Source organism: Biomphalaria glabrata, chromosome 6 (assembly GCF_947242115.1).
Source record: "Biomphalaria glabrata chromosome 6, xgBioGlab47.1, whole genome shotgun sequence".
Lineage (NCBI taxonomy): Eukaryota > Metazoa > Mollusca > Gastropoda > Planorbidae > Biomphalaria > Biomphalaria glabrata.
The window spans coordinates 43852824-43878977 of NC_074716.1; the positions used below are offsets into that span (position 1 = coordinate 43852824).

The 26154-nt window shown below is 34.0% G+C and overlaps 1 protein-coding gene across 3 annotated transcripts in view; it reads left to right on the forward strand.

Moving 5' to 3' along the window:
* Positions 1 to 101: 101 nt before the first annotated feature.
* The window catches only part of LOC106057508 (synaptic vesicle glycoprotein 2C-like), a 28814-nt gene continuing 2761 nt past the window's right edge, over positions 102 to 26154 (forward strand). Inside the window, exons 1-14 of one of the 3 annotated variants that reach the window (XM_013214727.2) lie at positions 102 to 119; positions 1497 to 1604; positions 13371 to 13481; positions 14105 to 14158; positions 15440 to 15601; positions 16111 to 16273; positions 16968 to 17089; positions 18193 to 18353; positions 20463 to 20537; positions 21515 to 21616; positions 21756 to 21844; positions 23559 to 23637; positions 24648 to 24792; positions 25656 to 25815. In XM_013214727.2, the coding sequence (XP_013070181.2) occupies positions 1559 to 1604; positions 13371 to 13481; positions 14105 to 14158; positions 15440 to 15601; positions 16111 to 16273; positions 16968 to 17089; positions 18193 to 18353; positions 20463 to 20537; positions 21515 to 21616; positions 21756 to 21844; positions 23559 to 23637; positions 24648 to 24792; positions 25656 to 25815 (1469 nt within the window). In that variant the 5' untranslated portion in view covers positions 102 to 119; positions 1497 to 1558. Of the gene's footprint in view, positions 120 to 1496; positions 1605 to 8652; positions 8702 to 9805; positions 10157 to 13370; positions 13482 to 14104; positions 14159 to 15439; positions 15602 to 16110; positions 16274 to 16967; positions 17090 to 18192; positions 18354 to 20462; positions 20538 to 21514; positions 21617 to 21755; positions 21845 to 23558; positions 23638 to 24647; positions 24793 to 25655; positions 25816 to 26154 lie in introns of those variants that run through there. The other 2 variants (XM_056031415.1, XM_013214728.2) reach the window with 2 other exon arrangements.

Sequence of the window (26154 nt, forward strand, 5' to 3'; positions counted from 1 at the left end):
ATTTTCATTTTTTTAATACAACTATAATTTTAATGTGTCAATTTCAGTGTAAATTGTAATCTAGAGTTTTAAAAAGTTCTAAATTATAAATCTGTTAGAAAATCATTTTAGACTATCCAGTGAGTTGGATTTGTTAAAAAATTCTCTTATGACTATTATGATTAGGTTTTGCTGTATCCACAAATAATTTGAAATATATAGATAATAATATATCTAGATCTAGACTAGATCATGTACTCTAGATAGATTAGTTAGATCTAGACTCTAGGACTAGTCTAAATTACTAAAATCGAGATAAGATTGAGATATTTTATTCATATAGAAATAGATCTAATCTATAATCGAGTATAATTATAATATAAATAAAATAAAATAGCCATAGCCATACTAGGCATAGCATAGAATGAATAGTTCTGAATAGCATATGCAGCCCAAATATTATATTTATTTTTTTTAAATAGGTAATGTAAGTGTACAACAATGTTAATACTTAACTTATTAATTTGTATTGGCTTTGGGGGAGAGCTTATTAAGCCAGTTAAGGAGAAGCAAACCAAATGTTACACAATAATAGCCATGTTTGAATACCATCTTTATGATCTTATAATGACATATAAGGTCATCATTTTCTTTGGCCAATCATCGGGTTAACAAAGATGAAAGATGTTATGTATGGCCAGCACCACCCACGACCCACTGTCTTTACTTTCCCCAACTAATGTTGGGTGGGCTCGGGGGTATCCTAAAAATCCTGAAATTCTAATTCCCAGCCTTCATTGAGCTTCAATCCTGGGACCCCTCGGTTCAGAACCTAAGCACTTTACCACACTGGTATCACGCCTTCAAGAAAAAAACAATTGTTAAAAATATTTTTATAAAGCTCCTAAGTGGGATTATTAGTGTTAGTGTTGAATGAGTCATGGAGTACTTTGAATTAGTTTTATTGTATAAATACTGATATAGTAAAGTCAGCTATCTATATCTTAATTGTTATTGTTGAGATTAATTTTTAGCAACTTAGTGACTAACTTTATTGACAGTCCATGTTTCGGTTTCTTGGGTTCAGAACTTCTAAATCAATTCCAAATTTTATAGAGACACCATAAATCAATGATACATTTATAGAAAAATAATGACATTGTAGTTTTCATATTATCAGTAAAAAAAAAAAATATTTAAAAATAAAGTTAAGATGCAATAGTGGAAAGTTGTGTTGTTATTTGGTATGGGATTTGTTCTTTCATGGTGATGGTCCTGGGTTTGAACCCTTGGTCCTGGGTTGAACCCTTACTGCTTCCATCCTTTGCTATACTGGATAAGATTTGGTCTAGAATATAATCATCTTCCTTTCTGAAACTTATAAAACAAACAAATAAAACAAAACTGTTAATAAAACTGTCTATTTAGGAAATGGCCATAGTTTTTTTTAAAGTCCATTAATTTAATGTTATATAAAGCACTTCCTTTTACTTGTAACAACTCTTGAAAATTTTCAGGAAAAGAACATACAATTGATGAATTTAGAAGGCTTACTTCCAAAATTTAAAGAAGTGGACTAATGCCTAAAGATTATTTTCTTTCTTTGGAAGGAGATGACAGTCTGGGTAAGTGAGTTTTACAAAGCTTATATCAACCAACTCTATTTGTCTGGTAAAAAGTTTGTACACATTATTTCTCCCACACTCATTCTCGGATCAAGTTGAAACTTTGCACAATTCATTGTCATAGACAAGACATGAATCAATTTTAAAAAAATTAGCCAATATATCAATTAATTAATGGTAATTAATTATTTTGTTTGATACCAGCTAGGGAAGTTAATCCATAAGTTTCACAGACATGTAGGGTTTCCTCTCCTTAGATAATTGAACATGTTATTTCTCCCAAAAATATTCTCAGATCAACTTTAAAAATTATTTAATGAATCTAGCAAAACATAAATCAATTTGTAATTAATTATTTTGTTTGATATAAGGGAAATAACCTCTACATTATTGAGATATATAGTTGTAAGTGTGGAGTTCATCCTCTTAGATATGCTTTGTTTTTTTTTTTATAGGGATTTTCAAAAACTTTCTTGTAGTTTTAATATTGTCTTAAAAAATATTTCAATCTTTTTTTAAACTAGGAATTGTTCACTCATGACCAAATCAAAAAAGTGTCAAATATAAGTTTATATTTACAATCAGAGTTGTTTGGACCTTTGAAAATTTTTTATTGCACTTTACAATTAAAGAGAGTTTATATTGTGTTTCTTTCACTTTAACAATCTTACCATTCTTACTGTAACCAATATGATTTAAACCCCACTGTCCAGCATTTACTTTTCTGTGTAATATCTAAATCACAACACAGGGTTCAGTCGGTGATTATAGGCTATTGAGACATATGTGTATTTACCTCCCTTAGATCATGTCATTCAAACATAGTGACATGAACTTAGATCTAATTGTATTAAGCTGATTCACCTTTTTTTTTTTTTTGGACACTCCTGTCACCAGTCCAATATATTTTTAATTGTAGATGTTAGTATTTTTAAATATTCACATCTCTTTTCATTAAATGTTTTTTAAGTTACTTTATCTATTTATAAATTGTCAAAATAACAAATCTGTTTAGGCAAAAGGTCACCTATTAAAAACAAAAAAGAGTTTAAAATGTAAAGTTTGATAATAACTAATTTAAACCTATAGAAGTAACAAAGTTATCTGAAAGAGAATTCAAATTGTAGACCTTTTTTTTTTATATGGAATAACCCCATAAAATAATTAGTTATCTGTAATGAAATAGTTATCAATCTTAGTTTAATTGTTCTTTACAATATCTTTTAAATCATAATATTTATGTTATATGGATGTATTATAATATACATTTCTATGTAAATCTGTGTAAATAAAATGTATTTGTTCTAACATTCACAAGTTAGAAGTTATTTTTATGAGATGATAGTCTGATCCCTATATGAATAGTCAGGTTATTTTTATGAGTTTTTAATTAAGGTCATCATTCATTCATTTGGATGGGATAGTTTCGAACTTATCATTCGTAAGTGTCTTAGGAATTAAAATGAAGTAACAGATAATAGGAATTAAAATGACATAGCAGATAATTATTAGTTTCTGTTCAGCTGAGAGGTTGAACATAGATTTTAATCAAGAATAAAAAGCCAAATGTATGTAAATGTATGTGCGTAAAATAAAAACATAAAAGATTTATAAAAAATTTGATATTTTCACTTTTCATAATACTTTGCTAATTACATTTGAACTTGGCTTGGCTACCTATTAAGGGGGCTCGAGGTGTGACACTCGACTCGGGCAGAGTTGTGTTAATGAGCACCTGAAGGCAGCACTGAAAAACCTTCTCCTAGATACCCCCTCCCCCCACTGGTCCACAACTGAGATTGGACCAAAGCGCTCTGAGCATGCTATAAGCATGAAAGTAGCGCTATATAAAAGGCATAATTTATTTTTTATTTATTTATTATACTGTAGTTAGATTATGACTTATTAATGTTGTTTTTAAAATAATATGTTTGTCCAAAAAAAAAAACAAAAAAAAAACTTTGTCTATCCCTCCTTCCCTCTGGTCCTCTTTAATTGAAGAGATAGTTTAGGTCAAGGATGAATGAAGTAAGGCAGTGATTACTCAATCTGTGTAACATATTTCTAGGCAGCAGATCTACATTAAACTTGTTTGAAAACTAAGCAGGCTATGGGTAAGATCTTAACTTCACCTGCTACTTATATGGATAGCAGTTAAGAGAGTGCTAAATATCAAATGTCCTATGACAGCTGGGTAGACTCAGGAATGCCCTATAAGTCTGAATCCACTTGTAATTGTAAAAGTTAGGCCAACAACTAAAACCAAGTTGTTCATTTGTCTGTTTAAATGAAAACTCACATGTTTCTGTTGCTAATTGGTAATAAATTCAACAGAAGTGAAACTTTAATTCATTAAAATCAACAGCCAATCTCTTAAAAATCCTCCCCCCCCCTTTTTTTCCAATACAGTATTGCCTTTGTCATGTAATGTAACTTAATAGAGTAGCTTTGGACTGGGAGTACATATCTCTTTAACACTTGCATCTGTTGTTAGAGTTTCTGTAAAGATGTCAAATAAAGCTATCTTATTCAGATTGCAATTGAAATGCGGACCTAGATTCAGTGGCGGACCTAGATTCAGTGGCGTCAATAGGGTCCGTGTCACCCGGTGCGGTCCACACACCCCCTAGTGACGCCGGTGCCTAGATTCTTAATTGTTTGTTTGTTTTCTTTTTCGATTTCATTGTCCTTTTTCTTCCCTAGTTTTGACATTTAAGTCACCCAATGGCACCTAAAAAAAAAATGTTACTTACTACAGAGGAGTTGAGCAGTGGCTTAATCATGTCTACTGCAGGCATGGCGGGTAATAAAATTAATAAAACTCTCATTCATTACACGTAGTTAGTTGAAGGTCTCACACATGATAGGCCTATTCATCTCTTGTATGCTGCTGCTTTTTTTAGCCTCCATCGCACATGTGCTGACAAACAAATGTTTTGATTCGCTTGTGATTTGGTTAAACTGTTAAACTTCAAGGATTAATGAGTCTAATAACAAAAATTATATCACCTCGCTCCGTCTGTCTGTCTGGTGCAAATTTTGTACACGTTATTTTTCCCGATTCCCATATCTCAAGTCGAACCTTTTTTTAAAAAAAAAATTATTTGCTGTCCCAAACAAAACAAGAATCAATAAAAAGAAACAAAGACAATTAATAGTGGTTATTAATGAATTTTGTTTGAAATAGGGAAAGGGAAATAAATCGTGCAATATTGAGATATATGCCTGTACATGTGCACTTCTTTTCCTTATAGCCTAAGTTCGTTTTTTTTTTTTTTAAAGTATTTTTAAAATTTATTTTAGACTATTGGAATGGCCGGACATTAACTCTGTCTCAAATCTCACGGACATTGGTAACTGACCATTGAAATGCTACATTTGGGTAGTGGATGCAAAGTATCGCGTAAATACCAAAACACCAAAAAACAAAAACAAAAAAAGAACATCATAAAGTTGCATTAAAGGTTAAGCAACTAAATTCAGAGACGATAGACACGTACCATCTTAAGTTGTCACCCTTTTTATGACCCATGCGAAATCGAAGCACGTTGATAGCAACAAGTTTTTAAACTAAGCTACTTATAAATGTGAATTATTGCTCAGCCAGCTCCACAATGTCCCCCCCCCCCCTTTTTCCATCTCCATTCCTTACAAGCACACATCTATTACATCTGGCAGATCCAGTGTAAAATTAAAAAATCAAGCCAACTATAGTTTCGAATGGTTTGTTGTTGTTTATTCTGTATGAGTATGTAAGTAAGTAGATAGATAGATAGATAGATAGATAGATAGATAGATAGATAGATAGATAGATAGATAGATAGATAGATAGATAGACAGATAGACAGATAGATAGATAGATAGATAGGTAGGTAGGTAGGTAGGTAGGTAGATAGACAGATAGATAGATAGATAGATAGATAGATAGATAGATAGATAGATAGATAGGTAGGTAGGTAGATAGACAGATAGATAGATAGATAGATAGATAGATAGATAGATAGATAGATAGATAGATAGATAGATAGATAGATAGATAGATAGATAGATAGATAGACAGATAGATAGACAGATAGATAGATAGATAGATAGATAGGTAGATAGATAAATAGATAAATAGATAGACAGATAGATAGATAGATAGATAGATAGATAGATAGATAGATAGATAGATAGATAGATAGATAGATAGATAGATAAAACGAAAATGAACACAAACTATTAGTTCAACGACGAGATAATATGGGCACAAAGTCCTCGTCAAAAGTGAAACTTTGTTCATGTACAATAAGGCCCGCATTGCTGATCCGTGTTCATTTTTTTTTTAATTGTGGTTCCCATGTTCCAGCTGGGGGGGGGGGGATCCCATAAAAACAAAACGGGGACATCGTTTCAGCTCGTAGACATTACTAACTTATCTGCCATTGTTTCAAAATTATGTTTTATTATTCAAAGCTTAGAAAGACGTTATATTTCGTCTATTTTCCATTCATACACGCTGAAATAAGGAATTGTGCGAAGGTCTCCGGCTAGTATAAAATTTTGCATAGCTAAGAAGAGCCAGTTTCAACTAGGCTTCTGCTGTAAAAGGTTAAATGGTGTAATGTTGAAGAATGCGAATGTCGTGGAATGCTGGGTTCGTGCTTCCTGGAGTACTCTTGACACGTGACAAACATATATACCACAAATTGACTTAAGTCCGTTTCAGCAGACAAATATAAAGTTTATTCGACAACAATAATAATAATACTGCACTCCTTGTTAGTGCTACAAGTCAAGAAAATCCTATCCGCATAACAGCGGTATCAAAAATATCCAATACGTTAAACTCTCCAGAGTAGATTACAAATCACGTCCGCATCTCAGCGGGTAACACTGTACAGAATAATACTGATTAACTACTAGAAATACATGTCTCAAAAAGACCACTGGCATTCACTGCCTAAAAGTTACAACCTAACTGAAATTACTGCTCGACTTTTCTAAGTCGCTACTGTCCATCCCGGACCAAAATTACTAACTGACAGCCCAGTCCAAAGGATACCACTTGACTGACTTGACTGAACTCAAAGTCAACTTTATTCATTCTACTTCCTGTTTTCTATATCAGGAATTCCACGTGTCTTTTAACCTCTTAACATGACGTGAACATTAAATCAGGCAATGTGTCAACTGAGACTGTGACAGCTTCTATATTCTTTGCCACTGCTAAGGTACCCGGTATGCAAAACCTTTGAATGCTTCTTTCTTCGTTGATAGCCTGGAGTCTCAAAGGTGTGAGCCCCTATCATTTGCATTTTTTTTTTCTTTTAGTATTGTGGTGGAACGCTGTCTCTTTTGTAGTCTATAAAGTTCAGCAACAAAAAAACTGCGGTTATATCGTACTGAGGTATGACGTGAATTGTGACATAGCACATTCTTGACCCGGAACTGATTAGGTTATCATTATGTATGCCAAGTAATCATTGTGTCCTATCACCTTCATGAAGTACACTTATGCCTGTGCATTTCTAATCAAGCACACACACACACACACTTACTAAGGACTCTCGGAGCACCACTTTCAATCCTTCGGTGTCACCGAGGCTCCCCCCCCCCCTTTTTCACTTCCACACTCACACAATACAAACGACCACATGTCAACAACTTTTTTGTAAAAAAATTGCTTCTGTAAACGTTCTATGGAGGCGCGGTGGCTGAGCGGTAAAGCGCTTGGCTTCCAAACCGAGGTCCCGGGTTTGAATCCTGGTGAAGACTGGCATTTTTAACTTGGGGATCTTTTGGGCGACTCTGAGTCTACCCAGCTCTAATGGGTACCTGACATTTGTTGGGGAAAGTAAAGGCGGTTGGTCGTTTTGCTGTCCACATGACACCCTCGTTAACCGTGGGCCACAGAAACGGATGACCTTTACATCATCTGCCCTATAGACCACGAGGTCTGAAAGGGGAAGTTTATTTTTCTTTTACAAACGTTTTATATCATGTTGAATATATTTCTATGCCTATGGTTGGAGCGCCTCTGAGATCTCACCCCCACCCCCCGCATCTGTCTTGTAATCTTGTTCTGCGTTGACATTTTATTACCCAATTGTCATTATTACATAGATCTAGAGTTACGTAATGAAGAAACTATCTATGTGTGACATTTATTGATCAGAGTCATTTTCAAATTAATTTGAGTCTTAGCCTGTCGTGCTTACAGATCTCTTTTTGTGTCATTCATATACAAACTTTTAATAGGTTTGAACAAATATTTGCAAGTAGGAGTGCTGCAAGGGTACATTCTCTCTCCAGCTCTTTTTAAACATATTTCTAGAACATATTATGATGGGAAATCTAGGACTTACTCCTAGCTCAATCATAATTTTGCGGCATATCTCCAATCTTAGGTTAACAGATTATATGGACCTCATTGAAGAGAATGGAGACAAGGTTCAACCTGGAAGCTTCAGCTAGAAAAATTGGCACGGAAATCAGTGCCGAAACAAAAATCAAAATACTACTTTGTGATGGAGGTATTTCTAGATGGTGCCTACAAATGGCCAAACATTACAAGAAGTTGATTTATTTAAATACCAAGATAGAGGATCAATAAAAGAGAAAAAAAAAACGTCTAAGCTTGGGTGCTGTGATAGTTCGCGCAACCAAATCCTTCCAAATTTCCCGGTTAACAGCTGTTCTTAGCATGAAATCAGAGAGGCCATTCCATTCAATTTCATTTTGCTTCTTGTATTATATTTAGTAGACATATTTTTGTTTTTATTTTGTGGAGCTCTCCCTTTGAGGGCACGGCCCTGGGCTTGTCGTTCATCCGGCTCTGATATATATTTCTGTCTGTTGAGTTTGCTTTATTTAGTTCGCATGACCTCACTTGAAGTTTGATTCTGACACACACACACGCGCGCTTCTCTCTCGGCGTGAACGTCTGTGTTGGAGCTTCTCTGATCGCGTGTCCAAAAAACCGTGGATATCACACGCCTCTTTGTTGACATTCAGCATGTCATGTGATTGAATCATAAGTTTCACTGTTGTATAACGTACTCTGACCTAGATTGAACAGAAAATGGAGGGGTGGAGCGGAAAAACACTAACAGAAGGTAGCACTCGCATGTGTTTCTATATTTAGACATGTCTCTTAGTGTTTGTTGTTTTTTTCTTCCCCTCAGTTCGTGTACGCTAAAAGATAACAGCCTCTCGTTGTTGTTGTTTTTTTTTCCATAATAGTGGACATCTTTATAATAAGTGGTCACGTGACTTCTAGTTTGTGGATGGTCTTACTATTATGAGGACATTGATATTTAAGTGGACATCTATATTTATAATTGGTAGACATCCATTTGATTTAAATCACAACTTTAATATGTCTGCTTTCGTGAATATCGAAATTGTTTCGCACCCCTTCCCCATTACAATCGTTTTTTGTTTACCATGTCAATTTTGTTTTCGTGGCGTTCATTTTCAAATTGTTAAAAAATAAGTTAAGGCATCTGTGATTTCATGTGCATTTTATTTTGGGATGTCTTAGTGCGTACACATAGATACACACTAACAGTTGGCTTTTTTTTTTTTTTTAATCAATTAGAAAATTTAGAATCTAGACTCTCTACTCTCACCCCCCCCCCCCCCCCCCCCCAAAAAAAAAAAAACAATGCGTGTAGCGTGAAATGGATGATTCCAGACAACTTGACCTGATTCTGTTATCTCATTAATTGGGACAGGTAGAGTGACGACACATGCGCAGGGTTTAAAATAGCTTATGTAACGTGTACTTAAATGTCGGCCAGCATGGAGGACTTGCCAAATTGACCCGTGGATAATCTGAAACCACAAGTTGATGAGATGTAGGGCAATATGCTTTAATTAAGTTTATTTAACCCTCCACCCCTTTCAGTCCACGGCCAGTTTTTGGCTTTCATTAAATTTTCTTTGTCAGTGTCGAAGTATGAATTGAAGATTGTTACGTCGTAGCGCAAACCTCCTGCATGGGGTTGACAGCGGTGGGATTCCAACTCGGGTGCCATTGCGACGAAAGGCTGGCCAGGTGTCGAGTTTTTGTCTGTAGTTATTTTGGCATCTGTGCCATGTGATTGTTTGAGAACCTCTCTTCGTATACTTTATAATTGCCACACATCATACTGATCATACATACTTAACATACTCATACAATGAAGCCCATCACACAGCACTATAAATAAATCATATGACAAGTGTTGGCTACACTAGATCTAGTAGGCTAGTCTATTCACGATAATAGGGACTAAATAAAGCCATACTAAGTGGCTTTGGCATTTAGAATTTGATGTGCTTGTGACTCGGCATTACACAAACTGATCGATTCATTAGAAATAAAGCTGCCTGCCTCTGTTTCGTTGTTTGTGTGTGTGTGTGTTTTATGTGTTCCATGTACGAGCTCAAGTTTCTGTTGACTTCAGTTTATTCTATGGCCTGGATTTCCTAACATTGAATGTAATACTGAGTATGATGTTCCTATGTGACGTTTCTTTGGTTTAATGTATAAGGCCTGCTAGAACATACCAAGATATATCACAACTGTAAGTGTTTGAATACATTCATTATTGTAAGATTAAATCTTGACCTGTATTTACAAACAAAATATTTTTTTTAAATGGTAGACTTTGTCTTGTGATGTCTTGAGAAAAACTATTCTCTAGTCTTGATCCTAATTGCAGAGGTAGAATTAGATCCAGTAGGTCACACATCCTGCTTCAGAGTTTAATTAGATTCACATTTTTCCCCTCACTTTGCAATAGGTTCACATTTCTAATGAATTGACATCTCTCAAATTGATACAGATTTCTTATTGATTCACAAATCTACTAGCTTAAGGTCTATTTTATCCATATTATAGATTTGATCATTTCTGAGTATAGTTTATGTACATTTCACTATGTTCTAACTAAAAGTCACGCCTGCAGCAAAAGTCAGTTAACAAAAATGGTATAATTCTTCTACCTGGTGGTGTAAAATTGTGTTGAGTTTTATGAAATGACTGTCAAGAGTGGAGGAGGGGTAGACCTCATCCTGAATTTTTTTTTTTTACTAGTGGTCTATTAACTCTGCATGTTTACTTTTCTTTTTCCTGCTATTGCAACATCTCTATTTAAATATACCTTAGTGCAGGGCTGGCGAACCTTTTTCAGTCCGAGTGCCAATTAATTTCAATTTAAAAACAATGAAGATTATTGCGTGCCCAGTAGGTCTATTAGTGACGCCGCTATATAAAAGAAGTGCTACAGCCAGTAAGTCAACTGCATGAATAAAAACAGCTTAGTAACAATATTACTTGTTTATTCAATTTTATTATCCTGACCTACAGATTTGAAGTCTTAGGGCAGGTCGATCAGTGCGACTTCTGTTGTTGTGTGGTAGACGATAACAGTTTAATATCTGGTGTATACCGTGTATTTTTCAAAGTTACACACGCCGCACTTAGTTCATCGGTCAAGCAACTTTTGGCATCTGATTTAATATAATTCATTGTAGAAAATAAAGATTCGCATGAGTAAGTAGACGAGAAAATAGACAGAATGGATGTTGCTACTTTTATCAGAGAATTGAAAGTTTTAGGCAGGTCATTCCAAACTTGAAGAATCTCATTTTCTGCTACTATCTGAGGTTCTAATGATCCATTTAACCGTTCACGTTCAATTAATTCAAGTCGTATTCGTAAGTCAATAAATTTCTGTCTCCAAATTGCGCTGGACTGAAACTCAACAAGTTGCATTTCTAAGTCGTGTAATCCCATCTAAGAAAACATGGTCACATCCAGAGTTTCAAAATCTACTGTATCTGGATATTTTATAAATTTGGAGGTGTACTCGAATTTTCGAAATTGTTCAAAACGCAGTGAAAATTGTTCAGCAGTTGTATCTCTAAAAACAATCTTTTCTGATAATCTTTGCCGGTGAACTTTTAAATTATTCTGATAAAAATGTATTGATGGCAACGCTAGCAATCGATGTAAGGCCGACACGTTTTCAGTATCAACAAAATGGCGGAAGCTAAGGAGATCTCGTTCAAATACGAGATTTGTCTTGAAAAAAATTTATTATGCCCTATGCTCCCCAAATGAAACATAGTCATATGAAAAAATTATATGGAATATGATCCACTAGCGCTTCTTCCATATTATTTACAGTTCTCGGAAAACACATTTCTTAATATCATCGTCGTCGCGTGCCACACAAAATCGTTTCGCGTGCCACCTTAGGCACGCGTGCCACAGGTTCGCCAGCCCTGCCTTAGTGACTAATTTGTAAGCTGATAGACTTTGCATTCTTGAAAATGTATAATAATTAGGTATCTGGTTAAAATTTAGATACACATACAATTATATTTCCATAGAAATTTAAGGATTTGAATGCAGAATTCATACCTCCTCTCCACAACACAAACTCCAACCCTTAAAGTAATTCTTAGAATTGAAATGTTTAAAAATATTGATCTTGTTATTGAAATACCTCTATTCTGATTACACTTCTTAAGTTCCTCAATGTCTTTTAATGTGATGTTAAAAAAAAAAAAGGTTGCCTCCACCAGTGAGACTTATGCCTATGTTTAAATTTCTTTCTCTATTGATCTTTAGATACCTTGGGACTAAAGAGGAGACACACATAGTCTACATGTGTGAGAAGTGGTGGAATGAAATTTGTAGCTAATAAACTGTATTAATATATGGACATAGAACCAAATATCAACCATCAAAATTGTCAACCTGTTTATATATATATATATATTTTTTTTTTTATTAGTAAAAATGTGTATTGTTGTGAATGTGGCGGTGTAGATCTTCATGGCCTTGAACATCCTGAGAAGATTCTTATTAAAAGTCAAAGGATGGGGCATTGCTGTTGACCTGTTCAGGGGCGTAGCTAGAAATTTTCCATCATTTGGGGCCCCGGGGGGCTTGACCTATTTGGGGGCCCCTTCATTTTGCATAATATTTAATGTAAAAAACAATCATTTGGGGGCCCGCGTCAAGTGGAGGAGGCCCTGGATGATTTTCAAATTCTCCCCCCTCTTTCCCCCATCCTAGCTATGCCACTGGACCTGTTACATCATTTTAGAATTTCTCATTCATCAACTTTTGTTTTCCTTTAACAAATTTTCTGCCGTTGTCTGAGAGTGACTATTATTAGCTCATGTTTTTGACCAAAAAAAAATGGTAACTGTATTTCTTGAATTTTTAAAAATGTTCATTAAAACTTAAGAGACAGCTATCTGTGCAAAGCCCCATGTGAATTGAGCACTGATTAGAATTGAGAGAGTACAGTTGTTATTATCTATTTTTAAAGAAATACCCAGTTTACCACCTTAATGTATCTATAATAATGTATCTCGATTGAATAAAAAGTAAAAGTTTGGACGTTGTATAGCTTTTTTTTTTTTAAAATTATTTATTATATATAAATGGCTGGAATTTTTTGTCCACAGTGTCAGTCTTAAGCCGATTCCTCCAAATTGGGCCCAGTGCCTTGCAGGGGTCCAACAATTTACATTTAACTTATTACTATTACTCATGGCTCTTGTCACAGGCTTTAAAAGATGTAGGACATGCTTGCCCAGTGTGCAGCCAAACATTCGGGTCTACATAGGCCTCATAAGCCACATGAGAAAGCACAAAAATGAAGAGTAGAGCCCCCGTCATACCCAAATGACTAAAGTGTTCACCATCACATTATGATGAACGAACTATCTGATAATATATATAATTTTGTTGTATTGTTTAATGTTTTTGTCAATCAGATTTTCAAAGTGATGAGGAGGAAGAGTTGTCTATGATGGATACTGATGTGGATGAGAAAAGCTCACTTCTCAGCGGACATGAGAGCTACAATGAGTCTGGTACAAGAAAAGGTTAGTCTCTTTTTGTTATTTTTTTAATTGAATGCTCAGTAATAACTCCCTCCCCCCCTTTCTGTATTGAAGGTTTGCCACCCCTACTAGATCTATACCACCTGGCTCCACATGTGGGTGAAAGCTACCACAAGTGGTATAAAATAGTTAAGCTATAAAATAGTGACAAACGGACAGGTTTCATTACTATAAATTATGCATGCATAAAGGAGTGTGTAATGTTCTTTTTTTTTAACCATTCTTAGTCTTTAGCATCATTTACTTATTATTTAGTGATTAGTCTGTTGACTTTATCATTATAGGAATTAAAATTGTTGACCTAGCTAGGTTACTGAGCTTCAATAGATAGTTCAAACACTTGTCATTATCTGAGAATGTGATGTGGGTTAAATGCCTATGTTAGGTAACCTTACAAGTGTTAGAGAGAGATTAGAGTTTGTTGTGACAAATCATTCTTTATGAGACTGATCCTAAATTACGTGTGATTGATGCATTGTTCTATTAATGGTTGTTGGCAAAAACTTATTCAGGCTGATTTACTGTGCATTTTATTTTAACATTAGACATTCAATGTTGTATTTCTATTGAAATGAGTTCAGCATTACCGTTAGATTCTATTCCAGTTTCAGGGGAGAGAAGAAAGGCTGTTATCTATGAAGAGGCGCTCCACATGTGTGGTGAGTTCTTGTTTGATTGTGGGTGTGATTTTTACATTTGATAACATTTCTGTCCTTAACAAACCACTGGTGTAAACCAAAATGATGAAATAGCAACAGATGATAGTTGATAGAAATAAGTTTTTAAAAAATGTGCAGCTAGCAGAAATACATGGAGCTGGACTCACTAGTGTGGATGATGGGTTCTAGCATATACTGCCGCCTCTGCATGGTCCAAGTTTGTGATTTAAAAAATTTTCAAATTTCATACAAATTGGTCAAAAGGTGTAGTATCTGACAGCCATAATTCCTTTTGCCTCTGTTTCTATTTCACTATTAAACTAACACAAACATGCACAGCATGAACTTTTGTTTAAAGACAAGCAAACAGCTATTTCTTTTTTTTTTGGGGGGGGGGGGGGGGGGGGGGGGGAGGGGGGTCATGAGAATGTTTGGCAATCGATCTAACTGAAGATTGTTATAATTCCTGTGGGTGATCTGGTCTTGTAGGTTATCTCAAAGTGCAAGCTGCATTTGATTATGCTCTTTGGAGCTGTCTTAGAAATAAAAAAAAATAGATAACAAAAAAATGAAACAAATGAAATGAAAAAAAAAAAGGAAACAAATATAAGTGTTAGTTAAGATGGTGAGTACTGAACGGGACAGTTTGAATCCCAATATAGACTAGACATTTTAATTTGACTTGAGTTGCTGAATTGTTTGTTGTCAAAGGGCAGCACAGATATTTTCTCTAAGATACCAGCTTCTCCCCCCCCCCCCCCCCCAAATTTCCACATAAGAAATTGGACCAAAGTTCACTGAGCTAACAATAGAGCATTCAATGGCACCCCTGAGTCCACCAATCTCCAATGGGTACCTGACATGTTGTGCTGGCCACTTGACAAATTCATTAACAGTTGGCCACAGAAATAGATGACCTTTATCTGAAAGGGGAACTTTACTTTGACACTTATTGGTGCATAGAACAAGTAAAACAAATTTACCTGTTAATGATGGTATTGTGTTGTCAGCACAAAGGTCAGTAGCCTTCACGCTCCCAAGCCTACTTCATTTTCAAGTTCTGAATTTAACATTTCCAATGCTTTGCAGTGATTCAACTCAAGAATATCAGTGCAGAAGCAAAGCTAAGCCCGGCATCTTCCTGAAAGTGTTAATACACTTTTAATAGGGGGTAGGAGGGTTCTGTTGATCACCAGGGACTATTATCATTATGGGGCTAAATGAAAGCTTGCATATGAAAAAAACATTTCTCTTACTACAATATTCATTTATTTCCTGTAGGTTTTGGAAAGTTTCATATTTTCTTGCTGTTCATGTGTGGATGGGCAGTGTCCAGTGATGCGATTGAAGTGCTGAGTGTCAGTTTCCTGCTTCCAGCTGCCACCTGTGACCTGTCACTGTCATCTGATGATAAAGGATGGTTGAATGCTGTTGTGTTCTTAGGTTATTATGACATTTTACTTCCACTGATAGAGACTTTCTGATGTTTTTTTAAATCTATTTTGTTGTTGTTGTTTTTTTTTAACAACGCTGGGGAGAGAATAAGAGTGATTACTTTAACCAAATGATTTCATTGTATACATTCTGTTCATTTATGTTAACACTTTTGTTGAGTTGTCACAGGATTGCCAGATCATTAAATTAAGCTTATAAGGGGATAGAGGGGTGACTGTTTAGTTTTAGATGTTTCTGAAGTTCTGCTAGAAAATGAGACTTAATTACATCTTAGCCCATTCTGCAAAATAAATGAAATGACCAGAATATCTCCTAGCATTTCATAAGCCACACACATTCTGTGCAGCAATACTATTTGGAAATAGAATTTAAACATTTGAAGGGATTAAAGTTTTGCATTTAAAAGCAAAAATCCTAGCATTGCTGTTGTTTTTGCATCTGTTTTTAGGACCAGAATTACATTCATTGAGATGTACCCTTTTTTATTTATTTTCCAGGAATGATGGTTGGAGGATATTTCTGGGGATCCTTGGCTGACAAATGGGGAAGAAGAAATATTTTGATTTGGTCATTATTAGTCAATGGAATCGGCAACTTGGGATCCAGTGTTTCACAAGTGTTTTGGCTTTTTCTTATCTGTCGATTTTTTAGTGGTGTAGGGTTAGTCCTTTTTTTTATTGTAATAATATTTTTAAAAAGATACATATTTTAGCTCGACAAATAGACATTCTAGTCATTTAGTTATGTTCTTCTGTGTGTTCCCAGCATAAGCATAAAAGATTTCTCTTTGGTTGGAAGTTAAGCAGCTTAAAAACATAGCTGTATCTTTTTTCTTGACACCATTCTCATCTTTTTTTTCTACATGCCTAAACTTCAAGCTGTGGCATAACATGGTCTACTAGTCAATGATTTTTTTAAAAATAATAAACAAGCATAATTAAGCATCATAAATTATTTTTTTGGCACACAGACAACTAGGCTGGCCTTTTTTTTTATTCCCAATGTCAGGTATCAATTAGAGGTAGGAAAAAAAAATGTGATGTGTCCCAATTTAAATTAATTGTCAGTGGGGTAAAATAACTCTAGTTTTACTGTCACTGTGTTACATTACAATCAATCAATTTCATTTACTTTATCCAAAATATTGTCTATAGTAAAAAAGGTGGGATACCCTATCATTTCCAATTTAACATCCCAACCTTTATTAACTTAATAACTCCAGACCTTCAGTTTTAATGCCCAGTGCATTACCATCCTCACACACACTTTTCAATTTAGTCTATGTTAAATTTTTTTTTTTTTTTATTTGTTTTAATCACTATTTAATGCACATATATTCCCTTGCTTATATCAGTGTAGGTGGAAGTATGCCGGTAGTGTTCACATATTATACAGAGTTTCAACACAAATCCAGGAGGGGTGCAATGATCAGCCTTCTAGCCACATTCTGGATGACTGGAAATATCGTAGCTGCTGGTAAGTCAGGCTAATTGTTTCTACAGTTCACTCACTGTTGACTTGTTTATTGACTAATTTTGTTTGTTTTTTCATTAGTTTTCTGGTTTTTGATGGGGTTTATAAGTTGTTTTGGGTTTTGGCACGAGCCTCTAGTTCAAATTCAGGTCATTCCCTTTTTTTTTTTTTTTTTTTTTTGTAAATGCTTTTCAAACCAATTACGGTAAAATCCACCCAGATATCCCTTCTTTCTTCCCCACCCAACCCAACCCCATTTTCCTAATTGGTCCAGACAAGTGATAGGATCATAACATATTGAGAAAACTAAAAGCTTGAAATAGCGCTAAACAAAAATAGTTAGAAATATTATTAATCATGCAGATTTATTGTTGGTCTATATCTATTACTAATTTAATTACACGGCTGATCCAAACTAATTGATAAAATTACACTTCATATAAGCTTTGTTGTTGTTTTTTTTAAAGGTATTTTCTATGTTTTTCTTAGCCTGTAATATTTGCCTTATAATACTCCACCTTTCAGCCCTTCTAAAATGACCTTATTTTATTCATTTCTTGAATTCTTTTACTATGTAAGTCTTAGCTGGTTTTATTCTTTACTATATTGAAATTAAAAATGTTGTCATTATCCATGCTAGTTTATCCTAAATTTGTGTATCAGCCAATAGAAATATGTATAAGTTTAAACAAAAGATTCCTTAACTAAATATTTTTTCTAGAATAATAATACAGGCAATGTCTTTGATTCCAATGATTAAGGACGAGTGCAGTGTTTCACATGACTATGCAAACACAGTTGCGACCTGCATATTTTCCGACATCTTGTGCAGACAAATCAGTAGTCCTGGCTGTCTATTTAAATTTTCTTTCTCTATGAATCTATACATATTCGCAAGCATGCATCATTATTTATTAGCCTCATGAATGTTACAAAAATTTCAAACTACGTAAACTTTACTTTCACTTTTTTTTTTTAATATAAATTTTACCATTTTAGACAAATATTTTAGTGATTCCCAATTCTACTGATGATTCAGGGCAACTCATGAATGTCTTTTAAAAATGCATTCCTTCTATATATGAGATGCTTATGTTTACTTCCAGGATTGGCTTGGATTGTCATCCCCAGAGAGTACCTAAGTTTTTATTCGGGTGACTTTATATTTAACAGCTGGAGAGTGTTTGTTGCCCTCTGCACATTGCCTAGCCTTACTGCAGGGGCAATGTTTGTTTTGATGCCTGAGAGCCCAAAGTACCTCTTGCAGGTAAAGTGATTAAGACATTGAAATTTGTTGTTTTAAATGAAGTCTTGCATACTAGTTTTATGTTTTCTGCTTGAGACACAGAGTATTATTAAGTTAACTCTTTGGCTCCGCAACAACGCTCAGGACGTTGATTTTAAAAAAGGGGGAAAAAGTCGGACCAACGCTGGGGGCATCGGCTATTTCAAATTTATTTTTTTCGTTTCCATTTCTCCAATTCTTGTTTTTTATTGCTTAATTTTTTATCTAGAATAGTTTCCCTTTGCTAAACATCCGGAATTTCCTTCATTTAACGTGTTTTTATTTTGTACGAAGTTTGTAAAGAGATGACATTTATTTTTTCTGTGTGCGTGTTTTTTTAACATGGAGCTTCAACCAAGGCCATATAAACTTTGTAGATCTAAATATTTCTTTGATAAAGAAGTATAAGAATTCAGGTGACAGTGGTTTTGTTTCATCTGATGGTGATATTGATAAATCTAATTATATAGATCTAGATCTAGTAAATTAATTTATAGGTCTAGGTCTAATAATGATGAAGTTTATCAGCTGATGAAGCAGCTCCACCCCCAGCTAATGTTCAATGTAGATCTAGAACTAGTTTAGCTGTCTCTACATTATCCAGATCTAAATCTAATCAGATAGATGTAGATCTCTAGATCTATCATCTAGGCACTGAAACAGAACAATTTCAGATTTGTTCCACCAAGAAATAGGGTTGTCAACCTAGACTTAGTCAGCACTGCATCTATTGAGATGGAAATTTTTTTTCATTGACAATCACATTGTTGATAGTCTTGTTAGCAAAATAAATAACTATGCTGACCATAGGATTAAATGGAACACCCCTGCTAGAATAAGATCCATTTTCAGAGAATGGAGACCTATAACTATAAAGAAAGACAGAGTATGTAAACACTTTGGGTCAGGGAGAACGGTTTATGTTTGCGCTGGATGGGAGTCGAACCCACACATTCATATTGACTGCTTCCATGAATATCACAAGGAATATTTATATACTAAGTACATGAAGAACTTTAGAAGAAAATACTATAAATATATATATGCTGTACAGTTGGACTAGTTTTAGGGTAAAAGTGTTTTGTTCCAAGAGTGTTGCTTTTTTTATGGGCTTTTTCGTTAAAGTAGTGACATTGGATTATTAGTTCCAGTTTATTATTTTTTTGCATCTATTGCTGTTTCTTCTGTGGTGTTCTGTAAACAAATGGATAAAAATGAGAAAAAAAGCTATTTCAATTCAATTTGAACAATAAATTTCTTTAAACATGCACTTGGATGGATATTTTCAATGTCAGTTGGTGAGTTTTTCATTTTTAATTTTTATATTCAAAACCCAAAATTACAAAAACAACATAATTTTCAAACTAGAAAACATAAGAAATGGAAAGAGCATCCATTTCTCTTTAATTCTATATCAAGTTTATTATTTTCCAATAATAAATAAAAAAGTTATACAAGTTATATCGAAGCAAAGTAGCGCACTCTGAAATGGCGGAAAAATTAATTCCGTCCAAAAGTGGCAAATAATTCCGAATTAATTCCGGAGCCAAAGAGTTAAGTACCCCTTTTAGACTTTACAATCTTTGGGGCAGATGATGTCAAGGTATCTGTTTCTGTGTCCCACAGTTAACTAGGTTGTCATGTGGCCAGCACAATGACCAACTGCCTTTACTTTTTCCCCAACTAATTATCAAATTTAATAGAATTTAAAATTATGTGTAACAGTACTAGAGAAAAATTCTTTTTTTTTTTATTTTTACAGTCATATTTACTCTGAGTCATGGTGGCTTAGTGGTAAAGTGCTTGGCTTCCCTCTGAGTCCACCCAGCTCTAATGAGTTCCTGACATTATTTGGGGAAAAGTAAAGGCAGTTGGTTGTTTTGCTGGTCACATGAAACCCTTGTTAACTGTTGGCCCTAGAAACTAAGATAACCTTATATTATCTTCCCCATAGATTGCAGGATCTGAAAGGTGTACTTTACTTTTTTTTGTTTAACATATTTACCATCTAGCCACTGTATCCAGAAGTAAAAATCTATTTAAGTAATTCATTTACCATATTATAATTTACTCTATTTAATTTGACTACAGAAAGGCAAAGAGCAAGATGCTATTGCAGTGTTGAAACAAGTACATTCTGTGAATAAAAGTTCTAAACCATTCCAGGTAAATTTAACAGATTTCTAATGATAATACCTCTATTCAAGTTGCACATTAGGAATCCGTGGGTGGGCAAAACCTTCTGGATGGATGGACACAGTTCTCAAAAACGGCTCTAATAATTTTCCTACAATTTTGACAGTTGATATATATTGCTGGGAAATTAATTATTAGCTTGTTGGCCACACTGGGAAAACTAGTTTGACAGTTATAATTTTTCAAAGTATACAAAATAATTCATTTAAATTTGTGAAGAGTACTAGAAAATATCTATCTTGAACAGACTATACATCTTCAGGTATTTCCACAAGTAGGCCCAATTAATTAATAAATAAATGTTTAGGAACATTTTGGGCAGCATGTTCTTATTCTAGATCTAAAAGGGACAGGTTAAAAAAATGTTCCTTTTTTTATATGTAACATTCATTAGTAAAATAATCCCCTATATGTTTTGAAAAGGAGGTTTTGTCTTTTAAAAAAAAATGTTTGTATGTTTTCTATCATATTCAATTTCCAGGGAAAGGCTGTTGTTTTTTTTTTCAGAAAACCTTGGATATTAAAACAGTAGATTAACAGTACATGAATTGAAAATTATTTTATTATTGCCAAATTTTGAATCTCCTTTACTTTTTTATTTGATCTTCTTATTGTTTAGTTTGTATGTTGTTGGGTTGTTTTCAAATTTGAAACTGTAGAAAAAAAAATTAAAATAAAAATCACCAAAAAGAACATTTGAATATGCATTAGAATAGCATTCTGTTCCCTTGGTAATTGTAAAACATATACAAATACATCTTACACTGCGAATATTGCATAGACTGTCTTGAAATTTTGTACCTATTCTCACTTGCCCATTTAAAATCTCATTAAAATTTGGAAGATACTTTCCATTTCTAACAATACCTGTTTATTTTCATTTTTATCACATTTATTATTGATTATTATTGTTGTATAGACAATATCTTTTAATGCATTTTATTTAGCTGGAATTTCTTGTACTCAGTGAAGAAGATATAGAAGGCTGTTCAAACCTTAAAATTTGTGAATCTGGTTTTTATCAAAAGCTCAAGTCAACTTCTAGTCAGGTCTGAAAGTTATATTTCATCTCCATTGCTTTGATATTATTGTTTTTAGTAGCAGTTATATTAATTTCATAAAATAAAACATATTGCTTCAAACAGTATTGTTTACTTATTAATTTCTCTTTATTTGTACATGTTACAGCTGATACAGTCCACTCTTCGCTTGTTTGGATTATCTCTAAGGAGAACAACCATCACACTTCTTCTTATTAACTTTTCATTAGCCTTTGGGTAAGATAATGTTTGTTGAGTGTCGAGAGTTCATCAGTTAATTAGATAGACCAGTGTGCAATGACTCTACTTTTAACCTAATCCAGCTTCTCACCAATGCACAAAGCATCTCTCACATACAAATAGACTCCCAGAATAAAACATTTAAAATAATGCAATGAACAAAGGGAGGCGTGGTGGCTGAGCGGTAAAGCGCTTGGCTTCCAAACCAAGGTCCCGGGTTTCAGGATCTTTGGGTGCCTGAGTCCACCCAACTCTTAATGGGTACCTGACATTAGTCGAGAAAAAGTAAAGGCGGTTGTTCGTTGTTCTGGCCACATGACCCTCGTGAACCATGGGCTACAGAAGCAGATGATTTTTACATCATCTGCGCTAGAGATTGCAAGGTCTGAAAGGTGAACTTTACTTACTTTTTACTAATGGACAAAGAGACAAGAAAATAAACAATTTAAAACTTGATTTACAGACACCTAATTGAAAAACAGCCAACTTAAGAACTTTTGCATTTTAATTCATCTAGTTGTAGACTGCACAGTCACAGAAAACACTGGCAAAAACTGAACATATCACATTTAATAGGCACAATAGGCATCTTTCAAGATGGAAGGATTGCTAACTTCATCATTAAAAATGTGTTAACGTTGTGAACTAGCTATTGTTCTTAAGTAAATCAGAAAATCAAAACAAAAAAAGGATGCAATAGAAAGGTTGCACAAAGCTATGCTGGAGAACAGAAGTGCAAGTTAGAAGTTAAAAAAACAAACATTTTTTTATGAGTTCACCAAAGTGTAAAAGGTACACATCTTCCATCCAGGTGTAATAGATACACATCTTCCATCCAGGTGTAATAGATACACATCTTCCATCCAGGTGTAATAGATACACATCTTCCATCCAGGTGTAATAGATACACATCTTCCAACCAAGCTTCCAGTAGATATAGTACACATCTTCCAACCAAGCTTAAAGTAGTACCAAATCTTCCATATTTGTGAAGTAAAGTAAACAGGATTAGTTGTGCGTTCCGCATGACATTAAAGTGAACACTTGCCCATGAACTAAAGTTAATCCTTCTTCTAGACCTGATGATATTGAACCTTTAAATTGGTCCGGTCACTCATGTGAAACAGAATAAAAGAAATTTAGTATTATATTTTACTGTGAGTTTTCTATTGTCTCCAATTTTACAAAGCTTGTATCAACTCTTTCTTGTCTGTCTGGTAAAAAAGTGTGTACATGTTATTTCTTCCACACCCATTCTTGGATCAAGTTGAAACTTTGAATAATTATTCATTGACATAGACAAGGCATGAATCAATAAAAATAAAAAGGAACCAATTAGACAATTAATTACTGGTAATTAATTATTTTGTTTAATAGCATCAAGGGAAACTAATACTTCAGTATTCACAGATTTGGCTAAATTTGTTGGAGTTAGTCCCCTTAAATAATTGTTAGCGCTATTTCTCCCTCACACATTTTCCAATCAAATTGATACTTTAAACAATAATTTCTTGTACCTAACAAAACATGAATCAATAAACATAAATGCTCAATTGGTCAATTAATTCTTGGTAACTAATTATTTTGTTTGATATCAAATAAGAGCAATAACTTGTACAATGCTGGTATAGTTTTAAGTAGACAGTTCTTCCTCTTTAGATAAGCTTTGTTTTTATTTTTTTCATTGATTTTTTTTTTTTTTTCTTGTTAGGTACTATGGTCTGTTTCTCTGGTTCCCAGAGTTGTTCAACAGAATTGATAAATATGGAGGAAGTTTTTGTGATTCTAAGGTAAGGGATGAAACTGACTTAAATGTTAGATCAAGTTATAGGTACAGTTGCAGTGATATCCTTTTAGCAAAGTGAGGGGGAAGGTTCCTGGCAATGGGACATGATTAGATAGACAAAACAACCCGTAATGGATCACAAAGAAAGGAATAAATTATATCTAATGGGCAGATGTTTCTAGGTGAAATTAAAGACGCTGTGTGGTGATGTTCATGAGACTACAACCCAGTAGAAATAGATGGATTATATTTAATTGAGCTCTAGGTCTTGAAAGGAAATCGCATTCATTAGTATTCACGGACTGCCTGGCCATGTAGTATGTGCTTTGGACTGTCATTAGGATAGTTTCAAGTTCAAACCTCACCTGATGTCATATTGCAGGTTTGGGCTAGGACTAAATAATCTTCCTTAATCAGAAGAACATCTAAAGCTTTCATTTAAAAATAAAAAAAAAATAAAAAAATAATCTAGATTAATTTTCTTTCAAAAGTCTTCTGAAATTATTGTTAGTAGGAATTCATTGTATAGAAACAAGTGCTTCAAAATAATTGTCTAATTTTATAATACATAAAACACTGAACCATAATCTTCAAATACAAAAACAAAATTTAATAAAATACTCTGAAAGACACAAAGATAAAGGCACATTCCTCGTCCCATATGCTAGGACAAATTTGTACAAATACTCCTTCTTCCCTAGTGCTATTAGAGCATGGAATGGGTTGCCTGAGCTAGCCAGGAAAACCAGTGACTTGGCAGAATTTAAGTCATTGGTTAATATGCATGACTAAATGCATATGACGCGTAGGACGTAATCATCTTCTTTTTTGAAGTAACGTCTGTATTATATAAGATAAGAAGAAAAATGAGTGAAAACAAAATGAACCATTTTATAAATGTCCCTTTTTATCATTTTTGTCAAAAGCTAGCTTTTCCCTTTCCATTTGTTTACATGATTAAGTTTTTGTTGTCATTGCTTATTTTATGTCGTTTTCTATTTTGTTTTCATTCAGAGTGGCAATAGTACAGATAATAACACAATTTGCCAACCTGGCAATAATGTTTACATAGATAGTTTTCTGACCTCAATCTCCAACTTACCTGGAAATATACTCTCCATATTTATTGTAGAAAGAGTCGGACGTAAACCATTACTGGGTGAGAATATTTGTTGCATTTTCTTTTTCAATATATTATTTCAATTTTGTTGGGGTTTTTTTAGAATGATAGCCTTTGAAATTACACAGTAGTTAATAGAACTAATTTCTAGCTAATTCCAACTATTTTTTTTTAAATGTGTAGGTTTTTGAAAAAAAGCTCAAATTATTTCGTTGCCAATTTGAAAAAAGAAAAATCCTAATGCAAAATTTATTTCATTCCCTTGTTTGTCTTGTTTAACTAATAATGTTGCTTAAGTTTTGATCCAATGGTAAAGCTATTTAACATTTCATAATATTATTACTATGTAATATTATATATATATATATAATTATATATATTATTTTATTATTATTATGTGTAGGTTTTTGAAAAAAAGCTCAAATTATTTCGTTACCAATTTGAAAAAAGAAAAATCCTAATGCAAAATTTATTTCATTCCCTTGTTTGTCTTGTTTAACAAATAATGTTGCTTAAGTTTTGATCCAATGGTAAATTTAACATTTCATAATATTATTATTATTATTATAGCTTTTATATAGCGCTACTTTCATTCTTATAGCATGCGCAGAGCGCTTTTGGTCAAATCTCATTGGGGGGGGGGGGGGGGGTATCTAGGAGTTGGTTTTCCGTGCTGCCTTTAGGCGCTCAGTAAACACAACTCTGCCCGAGTCTGGTGTCGACCCTCGAGCCCCCTTCTAGGTAGCCTAGCCAAGTTCACGCGTACTTGGCCTCTCGACCACGCTTCCCACTATCTTGCAATTAAATATCTTGCAAGCATAAATACCGCACAGTTAATAATGATTATTATTGTTATTATTAACTTTTTAACGACTATAATTCATGTTTTATTTTTCTGACAGCTTCCAGCATGGTTCTCTCTGGCCTGTCCGTTTTCTTTCTGTGGTTTGTAAAGGAGCGCTGGCAAAGTGTGCTGATGTCTTGCTTGTTTGGTGCCATATCAGTTGTAGGGTTCAACATGCTAGATGTCCTCCAGACTGAATTGTTTCCTACTGAAGTTAGGTAGTTACTTTTAGTTTTACCCTCTCTAGATTTTGCTGGCATTTTTTTTTTACATAAATTTTCTTAATTTTTTTGTTTCACTAAATGATTCTTGGAACAAGTTAAGAGGAGATAAAGTTATTATGTTTGTTCAATTTATACAAAATAACATCAAAAGTTTTCTATGTTAACATTTTGTTGCAAGTTTTAACTTGTTGTTTGGAAGTGTGGTGGCTTTGGCTTCTGATCCAAGGTCCTGGGTTCAAATCCTGGTGAAGACTTGAGATTTTCAATTCCAGGATCTTTGGACACCTCTGAGTCCACCCAGCCTAGTTGGGGAAAGTAAAGGCGGTTGTTCTT